Source organism: Mytilus edulis, chromosome 5, assembly GCF_963676685.1.
Source record: "Mytilus edulis chromosome 5, xbMytEdul2.2, whole genome shotgun sequence".
Classification (NCBI taxonomy): domain Eukaryota; kingdom Metazoa; phylum Mollusca; class Bivalvia; order Mytilida; family Mytilidae; genus Mytilus; species Mytilus edulis.
In genome coordinates, this window is record NC_092348.1 from 42,558,204 (window position 1) to 42,580,810 (window position 22,607).

Genomic DNA, 22,607 nt, shown 5'->3' on the forward strand with positions numbered 1-22,607 from the left:
CTTGGAATCTGTTTTTCACTTCAAGATTGTACTTTTTCCTTGCATCCACATTTTTTAGCTTGTCAATGCGATATTTCTCTCTTTCGCTTGTTATCACCTTTATTTCTTGCCAGTTGGATTCTGATCTTTGACCTTACAAAGTAGTGGTCAGTATTCTCACCTGCTCCTCTCGTTACTATTGTATCTGATATCGATGTCCTCGTATCCCCATGAACCATAATATGATCTATCTGATTTATTGTCTTTCCATCAGAGGATTTCCATGTTACTTTGTTTATTTCTTTGTGTGAGAATATAGAGCCTGTTATGATGAGGCCGTTGATTTGGAAGAAATTGCATAATTCCCCATTTTCATTAATTGTCTTACATTCATGTGTTCTTAATGCCTCTTGTATATGGCTAGTGTCTATGTCTACCTTTGCATTAAGGTCACCCATAATAACTATAAGCATATCATTCTTATTGCAGGATGAAACATTATCTTGTAGTTCTGGAAAATATTCTGCTTTCACTTCCTCTCTTGTATCATTTGTTGGTGCATATGTTTGTATAACTCAACTTCTTATACTATGAATAGAATCTTGCTTTTATCATTCTCTAGTTGATTGGTGTCCATTCCATCAATGATTTCTAAGTTCTTTCATTCATCATTATAGCTACTCCCGTGACTTGATGTTCATCATCCCCGACATAGATCCTTGTGTCTCCACTTAAAAGCTTGGTTTCACCAGTACCTTTCCCATCTACTCTCACTGATACAATCATTTTTCATTTCCTTTGCTACTTGTGTTGCTTTTGATATGCCTGCCAATGTTCTTAAATTCCAACATCCTATGTACATATTATGTGTTGGCGCTACTGTGGAACCTATCGGCTTTCCCCCGATTGTGTCATATTTGATTCCTCAGCAGTACACTAGTTTTTGGGTTTCTTCAGCGTTTCTGGTTTCTGTAACGAGCTCTTTTACAGAGATGGGTTATTAGCCCAATGTCCAATCTCCGCTCTGGTGGACCAGGTTCTCTCTCGGGGTAGTCCTTCCCGTAGATGATGCATAACCATGGTAAAGGAGTGCATCTGTCTGGATTTCTATCTGGGTTGTCGCTTATACCCTTTGACTCACCAAGGCAGTTGGGCTATTTACCCATAGCTGGGGGTTTGGTCTACAGGCTCCAGGGCATATCCACACACCAATGGTCGTAGCATGCATTGCATCTAGGGGCTAGACCTCCGACGATACCTGTGTTTAGCCCGAGTCCATGAGGTGCCCAGTCTCCATCTATCACCTATTGAAGGATCCCACATCATTGCCACATAGGTCTTAGTGCATGAGAGACTGTAACTGGCAGCTGCTAGCCAGTAAATGAATGAATTGTTAAAGATGCTAGAACTAATAACATAATGCAGCACATTGTAACATTTATATATGTTTAATCTTTCTTTGTAAATACCAATTTAGAGTGAAATTATGCAATTTAAAACGGAAACCAGTAGAATAATAGATCCCAACATACCCTTGGAAACCTTTAATGGATCAATGAACATAACCAGCACGAAGCATGGGAAAAAATTGTAATGTAAAAACCCATTGATTGTGTTTTTTATATAAGTATTAGTAGAGTATGCAATCAACATCGACCGAGCACTTACTTGGTCACCAATTAGAACAAGCGATAAAACTCTTTAATGAGTAAAATTTATGTCATAAGAAACAGAATTATTATAGCTGTTATCATAATGCTAGCAAGTTAAAGGTTTGGTTTGCTTGCTTGCTTTGTTTGTATTAATGTTTGCTCAAGTTTTATGAAATTTTTATGAAAGGGTGAAACTAAATATTTTGTCAAAATTTAATGAAAATTAAAGGAGTCAAAATAATTTTCTACAAGGTTTTTAGAAGTACCTAAATTGGATTAGCTTATTGATTTTGGGTCTTGATATGAAAATTTGAAGGTAATAAATTTTCATGATTCATTCCTTTATGAATTCAATATATCCTTAAGTAATAACTAATGCATGAAATCAAAATAAACAAAGCACATATAATTCTTTAATAGCATTGACATATATTCCTCTTAAGGAACGATAGGATCATGCAGTTTATGACATGAAAACAAAATACACTTATGATAAAAGTCAATAAACTTTGTGTTTAAGAAATAAAGACACAATACTTAATATAAAAAAGATGTGGTATAATTGCCGATGAGACAACTCTCCACAACAGACGAAATGATATAGAAATTAACAACTATAGGTCACTGTATGGACTTTAACAATGAGCAAAGCCATTTCTGTTTGTACAAACAGTGATCTCTAAACTATACCAATTACAAATTGTATGTGTAATATGTTGAAAGACGATTTTAAAGCAGGATTGAAATTTCAAAATACTTATTACAGTTCAAATGCATTATATTTGATCACGACATTACCAATCTGATGCTAAAATGGAATTTGTGTCTACAACCTTAGCTTTAAAACCATAAAAATAGAAAATTGCTTGTAAGGATTGAAGGGTGAAAACTGCAAACAGCAGCAGTAAAAACTAAAAAATTCAATTTGATTGCATTAATTATTGGAACGTATGATAATCCCAGTTATGAACAAATAAAAATAAGTAAAATGTTTTAAAATATTACTTCATGGATAGAATGTATAGAATGTGTTTCAATGCATTGTTTTTTTTATATTCTCAAAAGTAGTAATAAAGTTCGAAATATAAAGCCAGCCCCATAAGCCTTCTGATTGCCTGAATGACCCTTAAAATATAATTCCAGTATATGAAGGCAATCTGATTTTTTTATCAAAAACTAAAAGCAGGTAATTACCGTTACAATAAAATTACAATGTACGATTAAGAAAAATGCAATGGGCAATTACAAAATCCAAAACAGTAAAAATTTTCTCCAAAGATGCAAATTATCATAAAAGAGGGGCGAAAGATACCAGAGGAACAGTGAAACTCATATATAGAAAATAAACTGACAAAGTTTTTATAATTATTTGACCTTTGATCTGTATATTTATTAACACTGATTACTATTTAATATGGATACCTCTTTTAAAGGATTCAGAAATAAGCTAATATAACAAAAATGCAAAATTAAACGTTCACAGTGTTTATTTATACAATGGCATGTTGAAATCGGTTTTGTTCTTCAAACTAAAAATTATCTGTACAGAAACTGAATCTTAAGACACCAAAGGCTTAATACTGTCAACACACCAGAGTTTTGATCACCTTATTGATATTGAGTGACATAGAACATACATGAAGTAATCTAAAAAAAAATCACAAAGGATCTGCTCCACATATTTTTACAGTAGAACCCATAGCATTTGGATCATCTTCATTAATCTCCTCTGATGTTTTTAGATACAAGGCATTAGCAAAACTGTGAGTTTTAGGTTTGTAATTGTCGTTCTGTCTATTGAATCTTATGATGAATAAAATGGCTGCCACTATTACAAAACATCCCAATATACCAATTAGAATTCCAATTATTTGTCCTGTCGTTAAACCAGTGGTTACTCCTGAAACTGAAAAAAAAAATGAAATAATAAACAAAATAATGAAAAGTGCATCTTTACAGTAAATTTCTTTAAAGAATGAAATCCTATTGAATATTTATTATTTCTTTACTTCTGCACAATGGTAGTCTGAAATAACTTGATAAACTATTGCTTCAACATGATAATAAAATCATTTGTTCCTGTGAGCACCAAAGTAAAGATTGCTTTTATTTTGAAGTTGGAACTAAAAAAGTTTGCATTGCATTTAAAGGCAATACTATGAATTTGACATATCTTGTCAATATAGACACTGTTTACACTAATTCTTCTTCATCCTTTTGTTACTTATACCATGATTGATTTTGATTTATAATCTAATAATAACATGTTCTTTCTCTTTCACAAGGAAGAAACTAATGTACTACCAAGTAAATTCAATTTCATTGTTTTTCATGCAGATGAGTTGTATCATTTATTTTCATACTATTTTTTACCAAACCTATCCAGGCACAATTTTCCTGATAATAAAAATAATACAATTTTCCTGATAATGATAATAATACAATCTGCGTTAAAAGAGGCTCAGAATATATCTTAAATTATTCAAAAGTTATTTCCCAACCAACTTAAAGAAATTAATGAAATCATCATTCGTGATTTAATACCTCTTTTTTGACTGATGAATTCATTATCTATTGGTTTTGCTGCAGGTGGTGTCGTGCTTGTTGGCAGATATGTACTTGTTGCTTCAGTTGTTTCCATGGCAACAGTAGTTACTGAAATGAATAAAAATCATTAATAAAATAACTCTTAGGGCAATTTGCACAATGATGATCCAGGTGATTCCTGACCTTATTAAAGTTTGTCATCTCCTGGGTAATATATGGCAAAGGGTTCCACAAACAGATACACAAATGATTATAAAGTTTGCATTATTTTCAACAATGTCTTTTCAAACTGGTATGATTATGCAAGAAAATATCTTTTATTCATGAAAAGATAATAACTGATAAAAAGATGTTTAAAAGAACAGTTAAGATGGGGCATCTTTCTATCAATACCACAAAATAAGTTCATTTGTTTTGTACATGAACAGCAAAAAACATAAAAAGCAGTCACAGTAGGACCTTCAACATGGAGCAATAACTCTCACCTCAGTGAAAATTTAATACAGCCTCTATAATTTCATGTTCATGTCACAACTGATGAAAAGATAACTTAAGTTCATGTTAACATCACAACTACCTGATTTTTAGTCAAATATGTCCTAAATGTATAAACTTGAATAACAGGAGAAGCAAGGTTCACTCCAACAAGATAGAAACAGAACACAACAAAATCAAAGAGCTGATAGCGCTGATATAGAAGAAGGTGAATAAAAGGTAACTTGAATTACATGTACCATAAAAGCAGCCCCACTAACCCAGCCTGCTTTGTTCCATTATTGTCATGACATATTTTTTTCTTCAAACAAGAATGTGTCATAAGTACATGGCTTTCCCATCCGGACAATCATTTTCTATGTTTAGTGAACTGTGAAAATTAGGTAAAATCTTTAATTTGGCAGTAAAATTAGAAAGATCATATCATAAGGAACACATGTTTACTAAGTTTCAAGTTGATTGGATTTCAACTTCATCAAAAAGTACCTCGGCCATAAACTTTAACCTGAAGCAGGACGGACAGACCAGAAAACATAATGCCCATAAAAGGGGCATAAAAATAGTAAGACTTGTTACATACCCGCAAACTTTTGAAAGGTTCCCATGGGGGTTTTTAGTGAGCGACAACAATTTTAAAGGTTACAATTTTTAGCAAAGTATTTTGCACGATCTGGATTGTCTAGAAAAAGTGTCATATTTGTATGATGAACTTACATGCCTTTTTCTTAAGTCTGTTTGCATGATTCTAGTTATTAAATCGGTAGAAAAGATGAACATGTAGCTAGCAGACCAATATTTATTTTCTTGTGTAAGAATATTAGATGCTTGTTGAAATTTCAAATTTTGAATTATGCACAAAGATGGACCTTTAACAGGTTGGGAACAACACTTTATGAGGGGTAACCCTCATTGGAAGAACATTACAACCCACTGTAAGAAATGAGCACCTTTATATTCATATTATTTGATGAAAGTTTTACCCATGAACTATGCATCTATCAAGTATTGAATGGTCAAAACATGTCAAAAGAATTTTGTGATGTTTCTAAACTTACATCTTCTTTATTAATTTGACCCCTCATTTAGAAAAGTTGTTCCAAATATGAATTTTCCCACTTTTGAAGTAAAAATTTAAAAAAAAATCTTTTTTTTTTTCAATAGTAAAATGACCCCTGGTTTTAGGGACAGTCCCTCATTTAAGGGACACCACTCATAATGGGGAAAGGGGGGCCCAACCTGTTTGTTGCTCTTTGTGAAAAAAGAATAGTACATTGTCCTTTAAATGATTTAATTGAATACAAGAATAAAATATGTTACAACAAGTATTATGTCAATAAATTAGTGAAAAAAAAAAATATTTATTATCTTTATGGTAGTAATGCATCATTGAATTTAGTCAATCAGCCATGCTTTTATCCTTAAGCTGTGTAAGAACCTTGATGAAAATTCACATGCCTTCTTTTCATAAGCTTCCTATAGACAGGAACACCTCTAATAATATTAGATAGATATAGGAAGATGTGGTGTGAGTGGCAATGAGACAACTCTTCATCCAAATAACAATTTATAAAAGTAAACCATTATAGGTCAATGTACAGCCTTGAACACGGAGCCTTGGCTCACACCGAACAACAAGCTATAAAGGGCCCCAAAATTACTAGTGTAAAACCATTCAAACGGGAAAACCCAACGGTCTAATCTACTTGTATATAAACTAGAGGCTCTAAAGAGCCTGTGTCACTCACCTTGGTCTATGTGAATATTAAACAAAGGAAGCAGATGGATTCATGACAAAATTGTGTTTTGGTGATGGTGATGTGTGTGTACATCTTACTTTACTGAACATTCTTGCTGCTTACAATTATCTCTATCTATAATGAACTTGGCCCAGTAGTTTCAGTGGAAAATATTAGTAAAAATTTACATGACTATAAAGGACAAAAACTCCTTAGGGGGTCAATTGACCATTTCAGTCAAGTTGACTTATTTGTAAATCTTACTTTGCTGTACATTATTGCTGTTTACAGTTTATCTCTATCTATAATAATATTCAAGATTATAACCCAAAACAGTAAAGTTTCCTTGAAATTACCAATTTAGGGGCAGCAACCCAACAACGGGTTGTTTGATTCATCTGAAAATTTCAGGGCAGATAGATCTTGACCTGATAAACAATTTTACCCTTGTCAGATTTGCTCTAAATGCTTTGGTTTTTGAGTTATAAACCAAAAACTGCATTTTACCCCTATGTTCTATTTTTAGCCATGGCGGCCATCTTGGTTGGATAGCCGGGTCACCAGACACATGTTTTAAACTAAATACCCCAAAAATGATTGTGGCCAAGTTTGGATTAATTTGGCCCAGTAGTTTCAGAGGAGAGGATTTTTGTAAAAGATTACTAAGATTTACGAAAAATGGTTAAAAATTGACTATAAAGAGCAATAACTCCTAAAGGGGTCAACTGACCATTTTGGTCGGTGTGACTTATTTGTAAATCTTACTTTGCTGAACATTATTGCTGTTTACAGTTTATCTCTATCTATAATAATATTCAAGATAATAACCAACTAGAGGCTCTAAAGAGCCCGTGTCGCTCACCTTGGTCTATGTGCATATTAAACAAAGGACACAAATGGATTCATTACAAAATTGTATTTTGGTGATGGTGATGTGTTTGAAGTTCTTACTTTACTGAACGATTTTGCTTCTTACAATTATATCTATAATGAACTTTGCCCATTAGTAACAGAGAACTATATTTGGTAATAAACAGCTGCGCCATGAGCGCATGATACGCCCAACGTCTTGTGTGGAAGTTTTATGCAATAATCATAAATAGTTTCTGAGAATGTTTTAATCAATTACCATTTACTGCTTTTGAGACACGGCGGGACATGTGAAACCTCCCCACCCTGTTTTTTTTTTTATAAATATCACTAAAATAAAATTTTGAATCAAACCAAAAAGTATACAGATCTTTAGATTAATATAACAAAGAAGTGTGTACAGTTTCAAGCAATAATCATAAATTGTCTTTGAGATACGGCGCGACATGTAAAAAAAAAACCTCCCCTTTTTTACAAAATACTCAATAACTCAAAAATAAAATTTTGAGTCATCACCAAAAAGTATACAGATCTTTAGATTAACATAACAAAGAAGTGTGTAAAGTTTTAAGCAATAATCATAAATCGTTTTTGAGATACAGCACAACATGTAAAAACCCCCTCCCCCTTTTTTACAAAATACTCAATAACTCAAAAATGAAATTTTGAATCAAAACCAAAAAGTAGACAGATATTAAGATTAATATAACAAAGAAGTGTGTAAAGTTTGAAGCAATAATCAAGAATCGTTTTTGAGATACAGTGCGACATGTGAAAAAAAGCACACCCCTGTTTTAGTTACAAAGTGCTGTAACTCAAAAAGTTTAAATCTTATTTTCACCAAAAAGTATACAGATCATTTGACCATCATAAGAAACAACTGTATTAAGTTTCATGAAATTTGGATAAGTCGTTCTCAAGTTACGGTGAGACATGTTTACGCCTTACAGACGGACGGACAGACACCGGACATTTGTATACCATAATACATCCCGTCAAAATTATGACGGGCGTATAAAAATCGGTCATTAATCGGAAGTTGTTATACACAGAAACAAATGCGGTATACGGCCAGTTCAATGATTTTAAAGTCGGCATCATAGGCCTTCAGAAGACTTGAAATCTTCTTCCACCAAAAAAAAAATTAACATGGTCAATATAAGGTCTTCAAAAACAGATAAATGTTTATAAAATATTGTTTTTTGCTTCAAATAAAGAAATAAAATGAGTATCAGTAGAAATATATTCTTGAAAAACATAACAAATGTTCTCCTTCACTTCAATAAAGGAAAGACACAACAGACACACTTATCTTAGATAATTAAGAAATATATGGTTTAGAAAATATATAAAAGCTTTTTCTAATTCTTTGTCAATTCATCCCTTTCTGCACCTATTGTATAAAAAAAATAATCAACATGTAATTCTTTTGATCTCAGTTATGCATTGGTTAAAATCCCAGTTATGCATTGGTTAAAATTCCAATTATGACATCGATCTTATTTTGCTTTCCTCTAAATATCCTTTTGTGACAGCATGAAAAAAAGGTGACCATACCTGATGATATCACATAGAAAGAATACATCTTTTTACAGATCATTTTAAAAAAAAAAGGAATAAGTTTGCCTGCATATTGTTTGAAAATCATAAGAGAATATAATTCCATCATCAAATCTCGTGTAATATGATATTTATCCAATCTCGACAGTTAAATTTTAATATTTAAAATGCTTAGCAAGCCTGACATTTAAAATTTAAAATTTAACTGTCTCCAGTGGATAAAATGTATCACACATGGTGCAGTGGTAGAATCAATATATATCTGGCAGTTTTAAATCAACTAAAAATTCTAACCTGCTTTTGTTGTAGTCGAAGTTGTGATTGGTGGTGTAACTGCTTCATCTAAAGATAAAGAAGAAGAAATGGTAAACAAAATTAATGAGGGTCAAACACTTTTTGTCATAAAAATAATAGAATTTATGCAGCAATAAATATCTTTTGTTTATTCCAGAAACATAATTTCATCTTATTTTGTTTTTCTAAATTCTTTTCAAGGAGTAGGGGGGGGGGGGCTGTAGTGGATGTAAGGGCCTTATTTAAACCTAAATATCCAGTCCATTTTTTTTTCAAAATGCAAAGTGTTTGAATTGGATAAATAAACATGCAAGAAAGTGAAATAAAACAACTTTGTTGAACTTGAGATTTTAAACATCACATTGGTCAAAAACAGTTAATTTTGCCAAATGAAACAACCATTTCAACTAAGTTTAGGCATAGAAAACAAAGAGCACACAATGCCTTGACAAGCTATAAGTGATTTATGCTGAAGGTTTTATTAAAAAAAAAAATAATTTAAAAGATTTTCATTGCACTATATGTTTCAGTTCATAAAATCCGATGAAAATGTGCTCTTTTACTTTATGGCATTACTTGCTAATGCCTATACTAAGTTGGAATATGAGTTTTTTCTAGTCTTTTTAAAATGTAAGAGCTTTTGATTTTGAGATTTGATAGATTTTCTGTTGTAAGTTTTCCATGGAAGTTTAGAATTTTGTTATTTTACTTTTTTATTCAATTTGTAAAAGATGAAATTGATGTGACTTTTTTGTGTTTTCATAAAAAAGAATGTTAAAAGTGTTAATTTTCAAATTAGACAAATTTTCTCTCTTGCTATTGTTTGAACTTTGAATGAATTTGATTTAAAACCATAAAGTACAAATTTTGAAATTTAAAATGATAATAATATGTGCTACAAACCACAATAAGGTGTATCACAATACTCCCATCTTTTGTTTTTATCAGTTGTATAGCACCATGGACCATATGGCTCACTATCTGGATTACGACAATAGTTCTTATCGCTGGCCAGCTTCTTACTAAACTTATGTTTCTGAGGGGTTTGTGATGACCAAGCCTGACAAGTTCTCCCTGTTTCGGTTTGATTAATATTTCCTCTATAATTGGTTCCTAATATATACATTCTACACTTTTGGCCTATGAAAAAAAAAAAGAATTTGTTTTCATACAATGCAATTCTTATATTTCACAGATGGGTGAACAACTTGTTTTTAGAGTTATTGATACATGAAAAAAATACAATGCATTGGTACTGTTTCTCATATGTGAATATATGATGAATGCAATCCTTGTGTTTAGATGCAAGGAAATCTGAACTTTTTCGATCATACCCTTGTTGAGGAAACCATGCAAGATTGGGGTCATGGTGGATTCATTCTGTTGTAAATGTATGAAGTCACTAACCTCCTATCTGACTATAAAGATTAATTGTAAGGGTTATATTGGGAAAGGGACAAAAACAAATTTCACTGGGAATGTTTTAATATATGGTTGAGATTAAGATCTGAACTAATTCTATGATATTAAACAATTAATGAGGTTTTGGAATGGTTATGAAAAAGGTCTTTTAAAAATCAATTATTTGACCCAAAATATATAAATTTACTGTGAACCTGACATCAGAGTTTCACAAGAGTAGTACACAAACCTAGGTCACTACTACAAATAAAGGGTCTTTCATATCTCTGACAATTGATATCATTCCATGTCCCATCCAGGTTCATTTCTACACATTCCTCTGCCGTACTTCGCCATGTTGTCGACGGCTCACCACTGGCCCAGTTTTCAAATGTCTTCAGAGATGAATCTACCCAAGACCAAGCTAAAAATATCAATGAAACAAGTTCTAAGATAAGACGGCATATGAAAACATCTAGACAAAAACTATTTAGGTTCACCATTACTTTTTGTCTAACATAGCTATATCTCCACCACAAAATCTACTGTGTATAAAAAAACAAGTACACCTTGAAACATTTCAAGGGCATAGCTAAAGCTGGATAAATAAAATCAAAGGCAATCTAAATTTCAAACTCATAAAATTTAACTAGTTTTTGTTGTTATTTTTTATTGTTCCTGCAGAAGGTACCAAAATAAATGAGGTTGGGAAAAATGTTTCACAGCTCCCCACACATAAATGTAGTTAACTGTATTGATGGACATGGACAATAGATATCTACTCAAAATTTATTTAAACTGTTTAACTGAGTAAACTGTATCAAGTGAAACAAGGGCAATGGTTTATTTTATCATCACTGCAGACTTGGAAATAAAAATGAAATTAAAAGCCAGGTAGGTTTTTAATTTTCTGAGAAGATCTTTTGGTGTAGATTGTCAATTGCTTTTGATGAACCTTAAAATACTACAGGTAAAAAATAACATTAATAATCATGCTTTTGAAAATTTGGATTAAAAAATTTAAGTTAAAAAGACAAATGTGGTTTTATGATATACCGTAATGCATTGAGTTGTGGTGTCATCAAAATAATATTGTATCTGCAAAAAAAATGTATGTGCAGAAAATATTATGAATTTTTTTCTTCAGGCAAATTATGACTGGGTGAGTATCCCACTATCAAGAAATGGCATTATGATATCTGATGCATCATATGCATGCAGAGTTTTCTGAAATCGCAAGAACTAATCTTGCATTGGTGTTCATTCTTAAACAAGAGCCTGAATCGTTCACCTTTAATTTTTTGCTTAAATATTTCATCAATGATTTTTTTTTGCTTTTTAAAATATATTAATGAATGGCTTAAAAATGCCATATACATGTTCTATTTTCTGTCATATATCCTTTCAAAGCAAATAAATGCATTTTACCCATATGTTTAATTCGAGCCATAGTGGCTATCTTTCTTGACGTACAAGGAAATACAATACATAATTTATATTAGATTCATTTTAAAGTTAGAAAACCAAAAGGGTCAATTGGACATTTTTGGTCATGTGACTTATTTGTAGATCTTACATTTTATCTTTATCTATTATAATGATCAAGATAATAACCAAAAACCGAAAAATTTCCATAAAAATACCAATTCAGGGACCATATGAACATTTTTACAGCGTCAGATTAGCTCTAAATGCCTTAGTTTTTGACATATAAGCCAAAAACTGCATTTGACCCCCAATGTTCTATTTTTGGTCATGGCGGCCATGTTTGTTGATGGATCAAAAATGCAGCTAAAATTCATATACTAGATTCCTAAAAGAATATACATTCAAAGTTTAAAAGTATTAGGCACAGTAGATTCAGGAGAAGATTTTCAAATGTAAGCAAACATGAAGAACAAATTGTGTAAAATTGCCTTTGAAGGGCAATAACTCCTTAAGGGGTTGATTGACAATTTTGGTCATACAAACATTTTTGTACTTTGCTGAACAATATTGCTACTTACAGTTCTTAAGAGCCTATGTCACTCAATGTATCAAACTCTTAATGTTAGTATAAATCATTTAATAATGGGTTAACCTAATCAACTTAAACCCAAAGTTTTAAAAGAAGTCAACAATTAGGTCCTGTAGTATAGAAGAGGATCCCACAAAATAGTAGACCATAAATTGTACCCCCTCTTTTGTTGACTAAGAAACTTGACATTGACTTACAATAAGAATTTCTATTCAGCTTGCTTAATCCGATCCAAACCTTCAGTCTGCTTCTAGCCAATTTTTGGATCAAATTAATCAAATATTCGATTTGATCAAGGCTCTGTATGCTGGTCAATGTTAATCCTTTGTTACCACATTCTTCTTTTGCTTTGACCCATGTCAATGGATTATGTAGAATTGGATAATAGCATCTGTCACCAAATACATAACCACCGTCCTTGCAACTGAACTGGTCTGCTACTTTTGGTAGTGGTACTAAATAGAAAAAATAATGAATGACTTTTTCTCTATTTTGTAATTTAAATTCATTCATCCTGCAGTGTTCTTTTACCCTAATTGGAAATTTCAATCTAGTTAAGCATACTGTACAAGACTGAAAAATAAATACAGTGAAATTGAAAGATTCCCTCCAAAGTAAGATGCAAAAAATAACACCTATATACAGTTTTTCAAGTTTTCTTGTTATTTTTATTTCTCTTAAATGTATCATTAAACTTTTTCCAAAATTGTTCGGTCTTATAGATGATTCGGTTAAATAAAACTGAAGTGATTCAATGCCAGCTTATTGGAGTTATTTCCTTTTTTATATTACTTTTAAGTCAGACCTGAAGTCTTTTGATATGAAGTACTTGATCCATTAGATGAAATTGAGGTCAAGGTCATGTATTTAATTTTTAATTTTGTTGGAACCAGAAGTGACACCTTTTTTCACCGTTTTTAAAATTCAATCTTTTAGTGTTCAGGATGAGGAGGTGGAAAGACCTTGCACTGTCCACATACAATTGGGTTTTCAAATTTCTTTTCCCCTGGTGTATGAGAGTTATTTTTGTTACTCGACATATCAAAATGATTTTTGAAGATTTCATCATGTTGGATTTATTAGCCATTTAGGTTGCATATCTGTATTTCTTGATTTATACATGTATATTAGACAAAACTTGTTGCCTAAACATGATATGATACAGTTGTCGTTTTGGATAAGGACTCCCAAGAGTTCCATCAGAGTTTTACTTTTTACAGTTCACCAAAAAAATGATTTGTTAATTTGAGCACACAAATTTCCATCATCTGTATAAGTAAATACAGCATTCCTTTTACTGTAGGCTTTTCAATATGATTTCTGTGATTTGAGGAAAAATTCAATCCATAAGGGAGCACAAATGATAACAAACATTGTCCCCATTTCCATTCTCAATTTTATTGTCCCAATGTTCACTACTTTCATTTGAATGTCATTTGAGCTCACATTTGAGCAAGGATCTGTTCTTACAAATTGAAAAATTATGTGAAACAGCTAATCTGTAGATCAGAATATCTCTAGCCCTGAAACTTAGATATTCTAATGCAATTTGTATGTAACAATTTTTTTCATTGGCTAAAAGTTGCCGTCAAATCTACAGTTGACCAGGCGTAACTAAGGAGGGACAACCATTTTGAAATGATTGAATCAACAAATGTTTTCGATTACTACTGTATAATCGAAAATAAAACAACACCTACCTTGAATTCGCCGTTTTAATGTAATTTTATCTGAATTTGAAGCGTACAGGTAACGTTATAACCTCCAGTTTGTAAGTTTTCATTTGTATGACGTCACGTTTAACCATGACGTCTTTGCGCCAAAATCGGTCATGAAGTTTCGCGGATTTTTTTAATTTGTCAAATTTAGACATTTTTCCAAGTTTTATCGTATTATTTCTTTTTGAAATGCATTAGAATCGGAATAACAGTACTATAGTTGAAGAGTTGCCACCGTCAATTTTGATTTGACGGTCGCAAATCTCAATTTTACTGTCTCCGCTACGCGTCGCCAGTAAAACTGCATTTGCGACCGTCAAATCTACAATTGACGGTGGCAACTCTTCAACTACAGTACTGTTATTCCTTAATTCTAAAATTTTCTTTACATCAATTTACAAAAATAGTTATCTAATATATTTTTGCTAATTTTGTGAGGAGAACAATAATTAGAATACAAAAAGCTACAAATATGTTGAACATTTATCTTTTCTTACTCGAAAAACCATTAAGACAGCAAAATCTTGAAAAATCTTGGTTGCAAATTTGGCTCTCCAGGGCTAAACAAATAGAATAATTCATGTCAGAAACAAATTGGTTTAAAGTATTTTTATTTTATGTTTTGTGCTACCACTGACCAATTTGTACTGATTTACTTACTTTTATTGATCTGACACAAAGATGGAAGTTTGGTATCACAATCTTTATCTGCCCAGAAATCTTCTCCGACAGCTATACAAGGCTTACTTGGCAAATTATCTGAATTCCAATTTGTGTAAATTACAGGCCAACCATTAATCCATTTATAAGTTATACCATCCTGAAAAGTAGTTGGAATTGTAGTTACATTAATTTGACAAATGGACAGAAGTAACCTATATTCAGGACCTATTTAAGGAATCAAGAAACTGTAAATTTAGAATTTTGTACAATATTTCCATTACTGAAAATTAATTAGATTATAGTTACACTAATTTGACAAATGGACAGAAGTAACCTATATTCAGGACCTCCTAAATGAAAAATAAAACTGTAAATTCATAGATTTTTAAGTTATTTCCATTATTGAAATCAAGTTGTAGTTGGATAGGTTTGTAAAAATAAAGGCTGCCCTATAAAATTTTTATTGCACTATTTGTAAGAGACATTTCTAAAACTCTCAATAATAAAAGTGACATCTTCGTCAATTGTAAAAAAAAAAAAGCATAATAAATGCATACAAAAATTGATGCTTTTACAGTTAACATCATGTATTTACTTATCTAATTTAATGCCAAGGTTTATCTAGAAAAAATAAACATAATTTTTAGCATCTCCAGAACTAAAATTGCACTATTATTGATTAGAGAATATAAAACATTTATTCTCCTCAATTCATATTAACTAACCTTTGAATTCATATTGTTGAGGCCGATCCAAAATGGTAGTGATGACTTATTATAAGTTAGATAACTAACAAAACTTTTCTCTGCAAGATTACGTATGGATGCTAAACTACCTCCATCTTCTTGACATTTTGACAATGAAGTATTCCAATCAGTAGTTGCTTCAAATAATTTATAACACATTTGATCATATTTTGTATATCCTGGTAGACAGTACTCAGAGTCAGATTCAGAAGTATCTATAGGAAATATTGGATCTGCAATAGAAATAAATAGAGATTCACATATTCAGTTTGTTTAGACAATGTGCCATTCTTAGGAGTCCGCAATCAAAACGACAACTGTATTGTTTTGAGTTGAGATGACCAATAATAATCTGTTTATTGCTATATAACCTATGAAGACGTTGTTAATTTCCTTGACAACAACACGTGTTTCCTTAGTTTCTAGCGACAATTTTTATATCACTCGACTTGCATGGACCAAGTCTGCTTGAATAATTGAATAATTTCCCATGTCTATGTAAATTAGTTTAGCTCAAGCATGCAAGATCTAAGTCTGTTGTGTTAGTCCAAGCACGCATGGACTAAGTTAACGTTAGTTGCCTTTGTCCATGCATGCTACGAGTAAGCTTAGTTCCCAAGTTTTCATGTTTACATAACATGAAAAGTTTTAGTCATAATATCAAGCGTTTGCAATTTATTTCTTAAGGTAAGTTATAATGCACAATATCTCTTTAAATCATAATAAATAGGTTGAAAATGAAAAAATCAACTAAAAAGAAAAAAAAAAGATAGTTACATCAAATTAAAAAAATAATTGAACTAACATCATGAAATTAGGTGGTAAAAAGAAATGGAGGTTTTCTAAACTTGATGTTAATTTCCAGTTTTATTTAATACCTTGTTTAATATGAAATCACAGACTTGAAAAAATATTATTTCATGGGTTTGCTATCTATTTATACCTATGTGACTGTCAGAAGTCTTGTCGGTTAATTTATAGGTGGCATCTAGACTTAAATACATATCAAATGCTAATATATATTATCGAGCCCAATCATAATAAACTGCTTATTTTAGACTTTTCATAATTTTGGCATATGTTTTAGTATGTTATAAATAAGAGAATATTAGTCAAATTTGTGAAGATGAATTTTACATCTTATGCCCCTTTCAACACATCACTATACATACTTTGAACTATGTAAAAACTTACTTTGTAACCCCTGACAGATGTAATATCTAGATTGACTGCAGCGCTCGTCATTCCATTCTCCAAACTTCTCCTTATTCACAAAGAGATCAACACAATGCTCCTATAGAAAAAATAATTTTACATATCAACACATAGCTCCTTTAAAAAAGTAAAACAAATATATAACCACAATGCTCCTGTTAGGGGTTAGACCTTTGTTCAGGAAGATAACTTCTTAAATCAGTGATGCATTTGCAAGTTTTATCATTTCATTTAAGCATTTACCTGAAACCAGGGTTTAAGCTAGGATTTTGAGGGCTTTAGTCACTTTTGCGCGCTATGAAAATCAACCTTTTTTTTGTGTAACAGTAAGAGACCAAGGATGTATGTTACTAGCTTCATTTTTGACTTTGTCAGATTTTAAAGGACTTAAGTATGATTGGCAGTCAGCATTGTATGATTTGACTGTATAAGCCCTTATTATGAAACATTCTGACATGGCATGTGGAAACTTAGTTCACAATTTCTCTTCAGTTCCAGATGACATTCCTGATCAACAAAAGTTGGATTCATTTTTTTTAAACAAGGAATCACAGTAGAAATTAACTTGCAATGATTATATCACTGCCTAATCATTATCCTTATAAAACGTCTAAATCGATATTTGGAAATCATTTCTATTAAGTTGTAACTGTATAAAATCCTTTTTGGAACGAGTATAACGACTGAAAGGAGGTTGTAAACAAATCAGAATAGATCAAGTTTACTACATTCGTTTTTTAAAATGAAACGAAAACAGGAAGTGACACGTGGATGATAAATTCAAAACAAGTCAAGATTCATCAGGAAATTATCATTTTTCAGTTTAAATTACTTTTGTAAGAGATATGTACTTGTTTCTCTCGTATTTTACGTTTTTAATCAGGGTCTATAAATAGTCACAGGAATGCTTTTACGCATGCGTAGCACACAGTAAAGGAAGCACCTGTTTAACTCGTGAAGACATCTCTGAACGTTTTGAATAAAGTTCTATATTTTAAATGGAAATTGTCGAAAGTTTTTTTTATAGCAATTTAAATCAATTATGATGAAAATGTGTTCAAATGACGAATCTACGACAAACGAACTTCAAATTGTGATCGTTTTGAGAAATATTGAAATTCAAAAGAAAACTGTCCGGGGGTAAAAATTTCGATCAAATGACAAAACTATACTACTGCTGGTTGTTAAAAAGCCAACTGACTGCTTTTCCTGGGGAAATAATTATGATGGTCAATTATAAGGTTTATTAATAATTAATGGATAAGTGACCCATCCAATGACGATAATCGGATTAGTTGTAATCACAAACTGTAACACCTGTCGAACATGTTAATTACCTGGGGGTCATTAAATTTGTCAAAAACATAAAGACAGGTAGATTTATAGCTTTTAATGCAAACATATTTTTACACTTTCAAAATTTAAGTGACGAAATTGATTTGAAATACTTTCATAAATGCGAAAACCCTATCGTAAATTACGAAAGTGACGAGCGCTAGCAAAATCACTGCCTTAAACACATTGGAATTAATCTATGCAACTTTTCATAATTTAAAGAAGCTTTTTAGTATGTTATAAATATGAGAATTTGAGTGTATTCATGAAAATCGTTGATACAAACAAACTGATAATTGTAAGAGTTATTTCCCTTAGCCTAGGTCTACCTCCTTAAAAAGGTCAATTAATGTAGTAACATAATGCTCTTTTAAAAGAGTCAGCTAAAGTACTCCTATAATGAAAGTAAACAAGACCCCTTCTATTGTAATAGTTGATGGTCAACAGAAATACTAGGAAACGGATTAATATAAGCTAACAGCTTGTTTCTGGATCCTATTAATTATTTCACTTACAGGAAATAGACAAACATTATCAACGCAAGACTTCATATAAAAGTAAACCGTTATATCAATACAGGAACTATAAAAAAAGACGTCAAATATATCTAACACACTTTTCCTACAGAAAAGGTAAAAAAAAATATTTCAATATAATGCTCCTTTACAGATGTCAACAAAATGCTCCTAAACAGAGGTCAACAAAAATATCACCACAAAGCTCTGTACAGAAGTCAAAAAATATATCACCACAAAGCTCCTATACAGAAGTCAACAAATATATCACCACAAAGCTCCTATACAGAAGCCTACAAAAATATCATCACAAAGCTCCTATACAGAAGTCAATAAATATCATCACAATACTAGAACACACGAGAAGTTTTTCTTTCCATGACAACAACTTCCCATTCCACACTAGACGTTTTTCATATCATACCAACATATTTTTATTCCCTCTACAATTTTTTCAATTCGTATCAATACATTCTCACTTCACACCAGCAGATTCTTATTTCACACTTTCATTACAAATTTGATGCTAGTAATTCCCATTTTACATACATTATACCCATTAGGCTCCGCCAAGTTCCAGTTAGTGTATGTCACTTCTGAACCATCGTCCCAGTAATACTTCCTATATGTATGTTCATCTGTCATACCTATCCAGACCATCTCTTCACTGTCATACAACATGCTGTTTATAAACACTACAAACAGATAATTTGATACAAGGTATGAAAACTTATTTTAAGGCAGACTTTAGAAGTACAGAGAAATCATGAGTTTACATGAAAGTAATACAGAAACCATGTAAATAATAACCGAATTACCATGCATCTGTGTAAAAGTACAGTTGAATTCTTTATGGATTCAACTTGTAGAACTTAAAAAATATTCCAAAAATTAAAAAAATATAGTTATCAATTATTAACATTGGTTTTTATTGTATGTATGGTAAAAAGATATTATCCAACATGTTTTTTTTCTTTATAATTGTTACTGTTGCCGAGAAATTTGATCCAGGTACATCATAATCAAAACAGGCTTTCTTTTCCCCATGAGCAGTATCATAATCAACCAAAGATTGGTAACAAAGGTCAACTAAAAAGACATTGTATGGAAACAAAACTTTTCAAATAAAATTCAGTCTTTTTATAAGCAATGTGACCTAGACCTTTGACCTACTTACCCAAAAATAAATTGCCACTTAATTCCAAAGGGGCAATTTGAAGGTTGCACATTTTAAAAGATCATCCTGTTTTAAAATTTCTATCCAATTTCTGTTTTAATCTTGACCTTCAATAATATGACGAGATCTTTATTAATCCATTGTGAATTATCAAACAAAGTTTAGCTATAATCTTGATTTTTAGTGCAATAGATATTGTCAGGAAACATGACTTTCCCTTTAAACTTTTTAAACACTTAAGTGTCTATTTCAGTTTGGTTCAATAAGTTTACCTGAAAGATTTTAACTGAATTACTCATTAAAGACGCTCCGATTCTAGCTTAAATATGAAAAATCTATCAAATATGCCAAAAAATGTCACTTTTCAGATGTTTTTTGTCACAAATGGAAGTGGCCGCATCCGTTTCACCCTCAACCTTTATATATGTTATGTATTTTATCATCAAATACAACTTACATCTCAATATTAAAAACGAACACAAATGCGTTCACTTTCATTTCAGACGGAAACCGTCTTAATATTTAACTAAAATGCTAAAATTGTTAAGATTTCAGTAATTTAGCATGACGCTACGATGCTAGTACCCGATAGATGTGCATTGTTTTGTCAAAAACAGCCCATGTTCATGTAGCAGAAGCATTCTACTTTCCAATAAACAATTTTGTAAAACTGCTATATTTTGGGGCCAAAAAAGGGACTTGCTGGACCTACTCCTTTTCAATCCAGCTATATTCATTGTGACCTTGACCTTTTACCTCATATGTTGTTCAGACATCATATCATAACCGATTTTAACTTTGCCTCAACTCACCTAACAAAAAAAATGCATGGAAATGATATAGATCATGTTAGGACTTACTTTGTTCTAATTCGCTGTGTATAGTGACCAAACTGTAAGTCTTCCCATAAGCTTCACAAGTTGCTTTTGCTTGACTCCAAGTTTTCTGGGTTTTGAAAAATCCATAACATTTACTATCTGAAAAGATACAAACAAAATAAATGCCAATTGAAACAAGAGTGCACACACTGTATTTATGTTGATAGTCCTAAATATAAAGCTTTACTACAACTATCACATAAAGTTAATCAGATCTAAGAAAATGAGGTCAAGGTCAGATAAACAAATCTGGAAATACATGTAAACCTTACAGTCATTCCATAGACCAAATATGCTTTCAATATAGTTGACCTTGAGGTTTCAACATTTGCTAAACATGTAAAGGACATACAAACCATTCTTAGTTTTTTTCATTTTATTTTTAAATGATTTGTATGAAGTTAACTAGCTTAAAGACAATTTTATAAAAGTTTTAAATTCAACAGTCCATGAGTGAGGGGACAGGACCAACTAATCTCCACTGATATGAGATGTGCCAATGGTATGTATACCACTGCATACCAAATAACAGTGATTTTTAAAATATGAGTTGATACACTAAAGTGACATAATCACAAATATTAAAGAGAGGAGCTGAATTATCTCCATGGAAATAAGATGTGCCACTTCTACTACAACATCATAACAAATATCACTATCATCATCTGTTCTCCTTATCTAGGCCTGATCCAATCACAAAATGTTGCTCTTGCCATGCATGGAAACACCACGTTTAAGTCACACTTTTTTATGCTATCTAGGCAAGACATCAATTTAATTGTCTACTGTAAATAAATTACATCAGAGATCAGAGCTAGCTTAATTAAAACAACAGTTGACTCTATAAATATCTTACTGAATGTAGATCTGACAAATCCTCCCAAACATCCACCTCTCACTGTAGGCATAGTAGGGGCTGGGGTTGTTGTAAAACTATCTGTGTCATTCTTTCTCTTACAAATATAACCTCCTATACGTCTGTTACAGTTGAAGTCCTCCCAACGACCTGAAACAACAATGGCAAAATTTACATCAAGATGTTAAGCATTTTTTTTTCTGCTACACACTGTGGCCAGTGCCAGGAAGACATTTTAGTCAGACCTTCAATTTGTTTATCAAATTTAGATGACTTTTTAAACAAGATATTGATACAACTAGAACTGTGAGTGAACTCAGCTAGAGCCTGTGTTGATCACATAGCTCTATGAACATAATCAACAATGGACTCTCCATCACTGTAGACAAGAATTGAGTTCATGAACATTTTTTTTTAGTTTATCTTGAAATGCTGATCATTTAGTCTTTTTAGTTTCTCTCTATCTTCTTTAGTTTTAACCAGGGCTTCCAAAAAATATTTGAGCCAGCCGGACATTTCATATCTGATCCCGATTTTAATTCCTTAAGACTTAGTCACAAAAGGCAATTATGGTAATCAGATGGCCATTCCAATTATGATTGACATTACATTAAAAAAAACGATTTTAAACTTTACTTTGATATGATATGAATTTGATGTTCGGATGTAACTGTTAAATTGGCAGTGCATCATTCAAAGTGTGCACATCAGCGTGCTCATATCTGCCTTAGACTTTTTATTTGTGCAAAAACTTTAGTTTCGTTTTTACATTGTTCTAACCGGATGTTGACTTGACAATGGTAAAACATGGACCATAACCGGATACGTAAAATCCGTGTATGTTTACAAAGCACGACTGAGTGAAGAAGCTCTTTCCATGTTATTTCTTCAACAAAATACTTTAAATGAACGTTAGATACAGGTATCAATGATAATTTTAGCATTTTTGGAGA

General features: G+C 31.7%; 1 protein-coding gene across 4 annotated transcripts in view; it reads right to left on the minus strand.

Annotated features, from left to right (window-relative positions):
• Positions 1 to 2,030: 2,030 nt before the first annotated feature.
• Positions 2,031 to 22,607, minus strand: part of LOC139523719 (macrophage mannose receptor 1-like) — a 79,344-nt gene continuing 58,767 nt past the window's right edge. For all 4 annotated transcript variants that reach the window (XM_071317941.1, XM_071317943.1, XM_071317942.1 and 1 more), the window contains 12 exons: positions 21,655 to 21,804; positions 20,781 to 20,897; positions 19,293 to 19,438; positions 16,873 to 16,972; positions 15,658 to 15,911; positions 14,930 to 15,089; positions 12,749 to 13,006; positions 10,785 to 10,958; positions 10,037 to 10,273; positions 9,134 to 9,181; positions 4,176 to 4,286; positions 2,031 to 3,537 (listed from right to left, as the gene is read on the minus strand). In XM_071317941.1, coding sequence (XP_071174042.1) covers positions 3,290 to 3,537; positions 4,176 to 4,286; positions 9,134 to 9,181; positions 10,037 to 10,273; positions 10,785 to 10,958; positions 12,749 to 13,006; positions 14,930 to 15,089; positions 15,658 to 15,911; positions 16,873 to 16,972; positions 19,293 to 19,438; positions 20,781 to 20,897; positions 21,655 to 21,804 — 2,003 coding nt within the window. In that variant the 3' untranslated portion in view covers positions 2,031 to 3,289. The remainder of the gene's footprint in view (positions 3,538 to 4,175; positions 4,287 to 9,133; positions 9,182 to 10,036; positions 10,274 to 10,784; positions 10,959 to 12,748; positions 13,007 to 14,929; positions 15,090 to 15,657; positions 15,912 to 16,872; positions 16,973 to 19,292; positions 19,439 to 20,780; positions 20,898 to 21,654; positions 21,805 to 22,607) is intronic.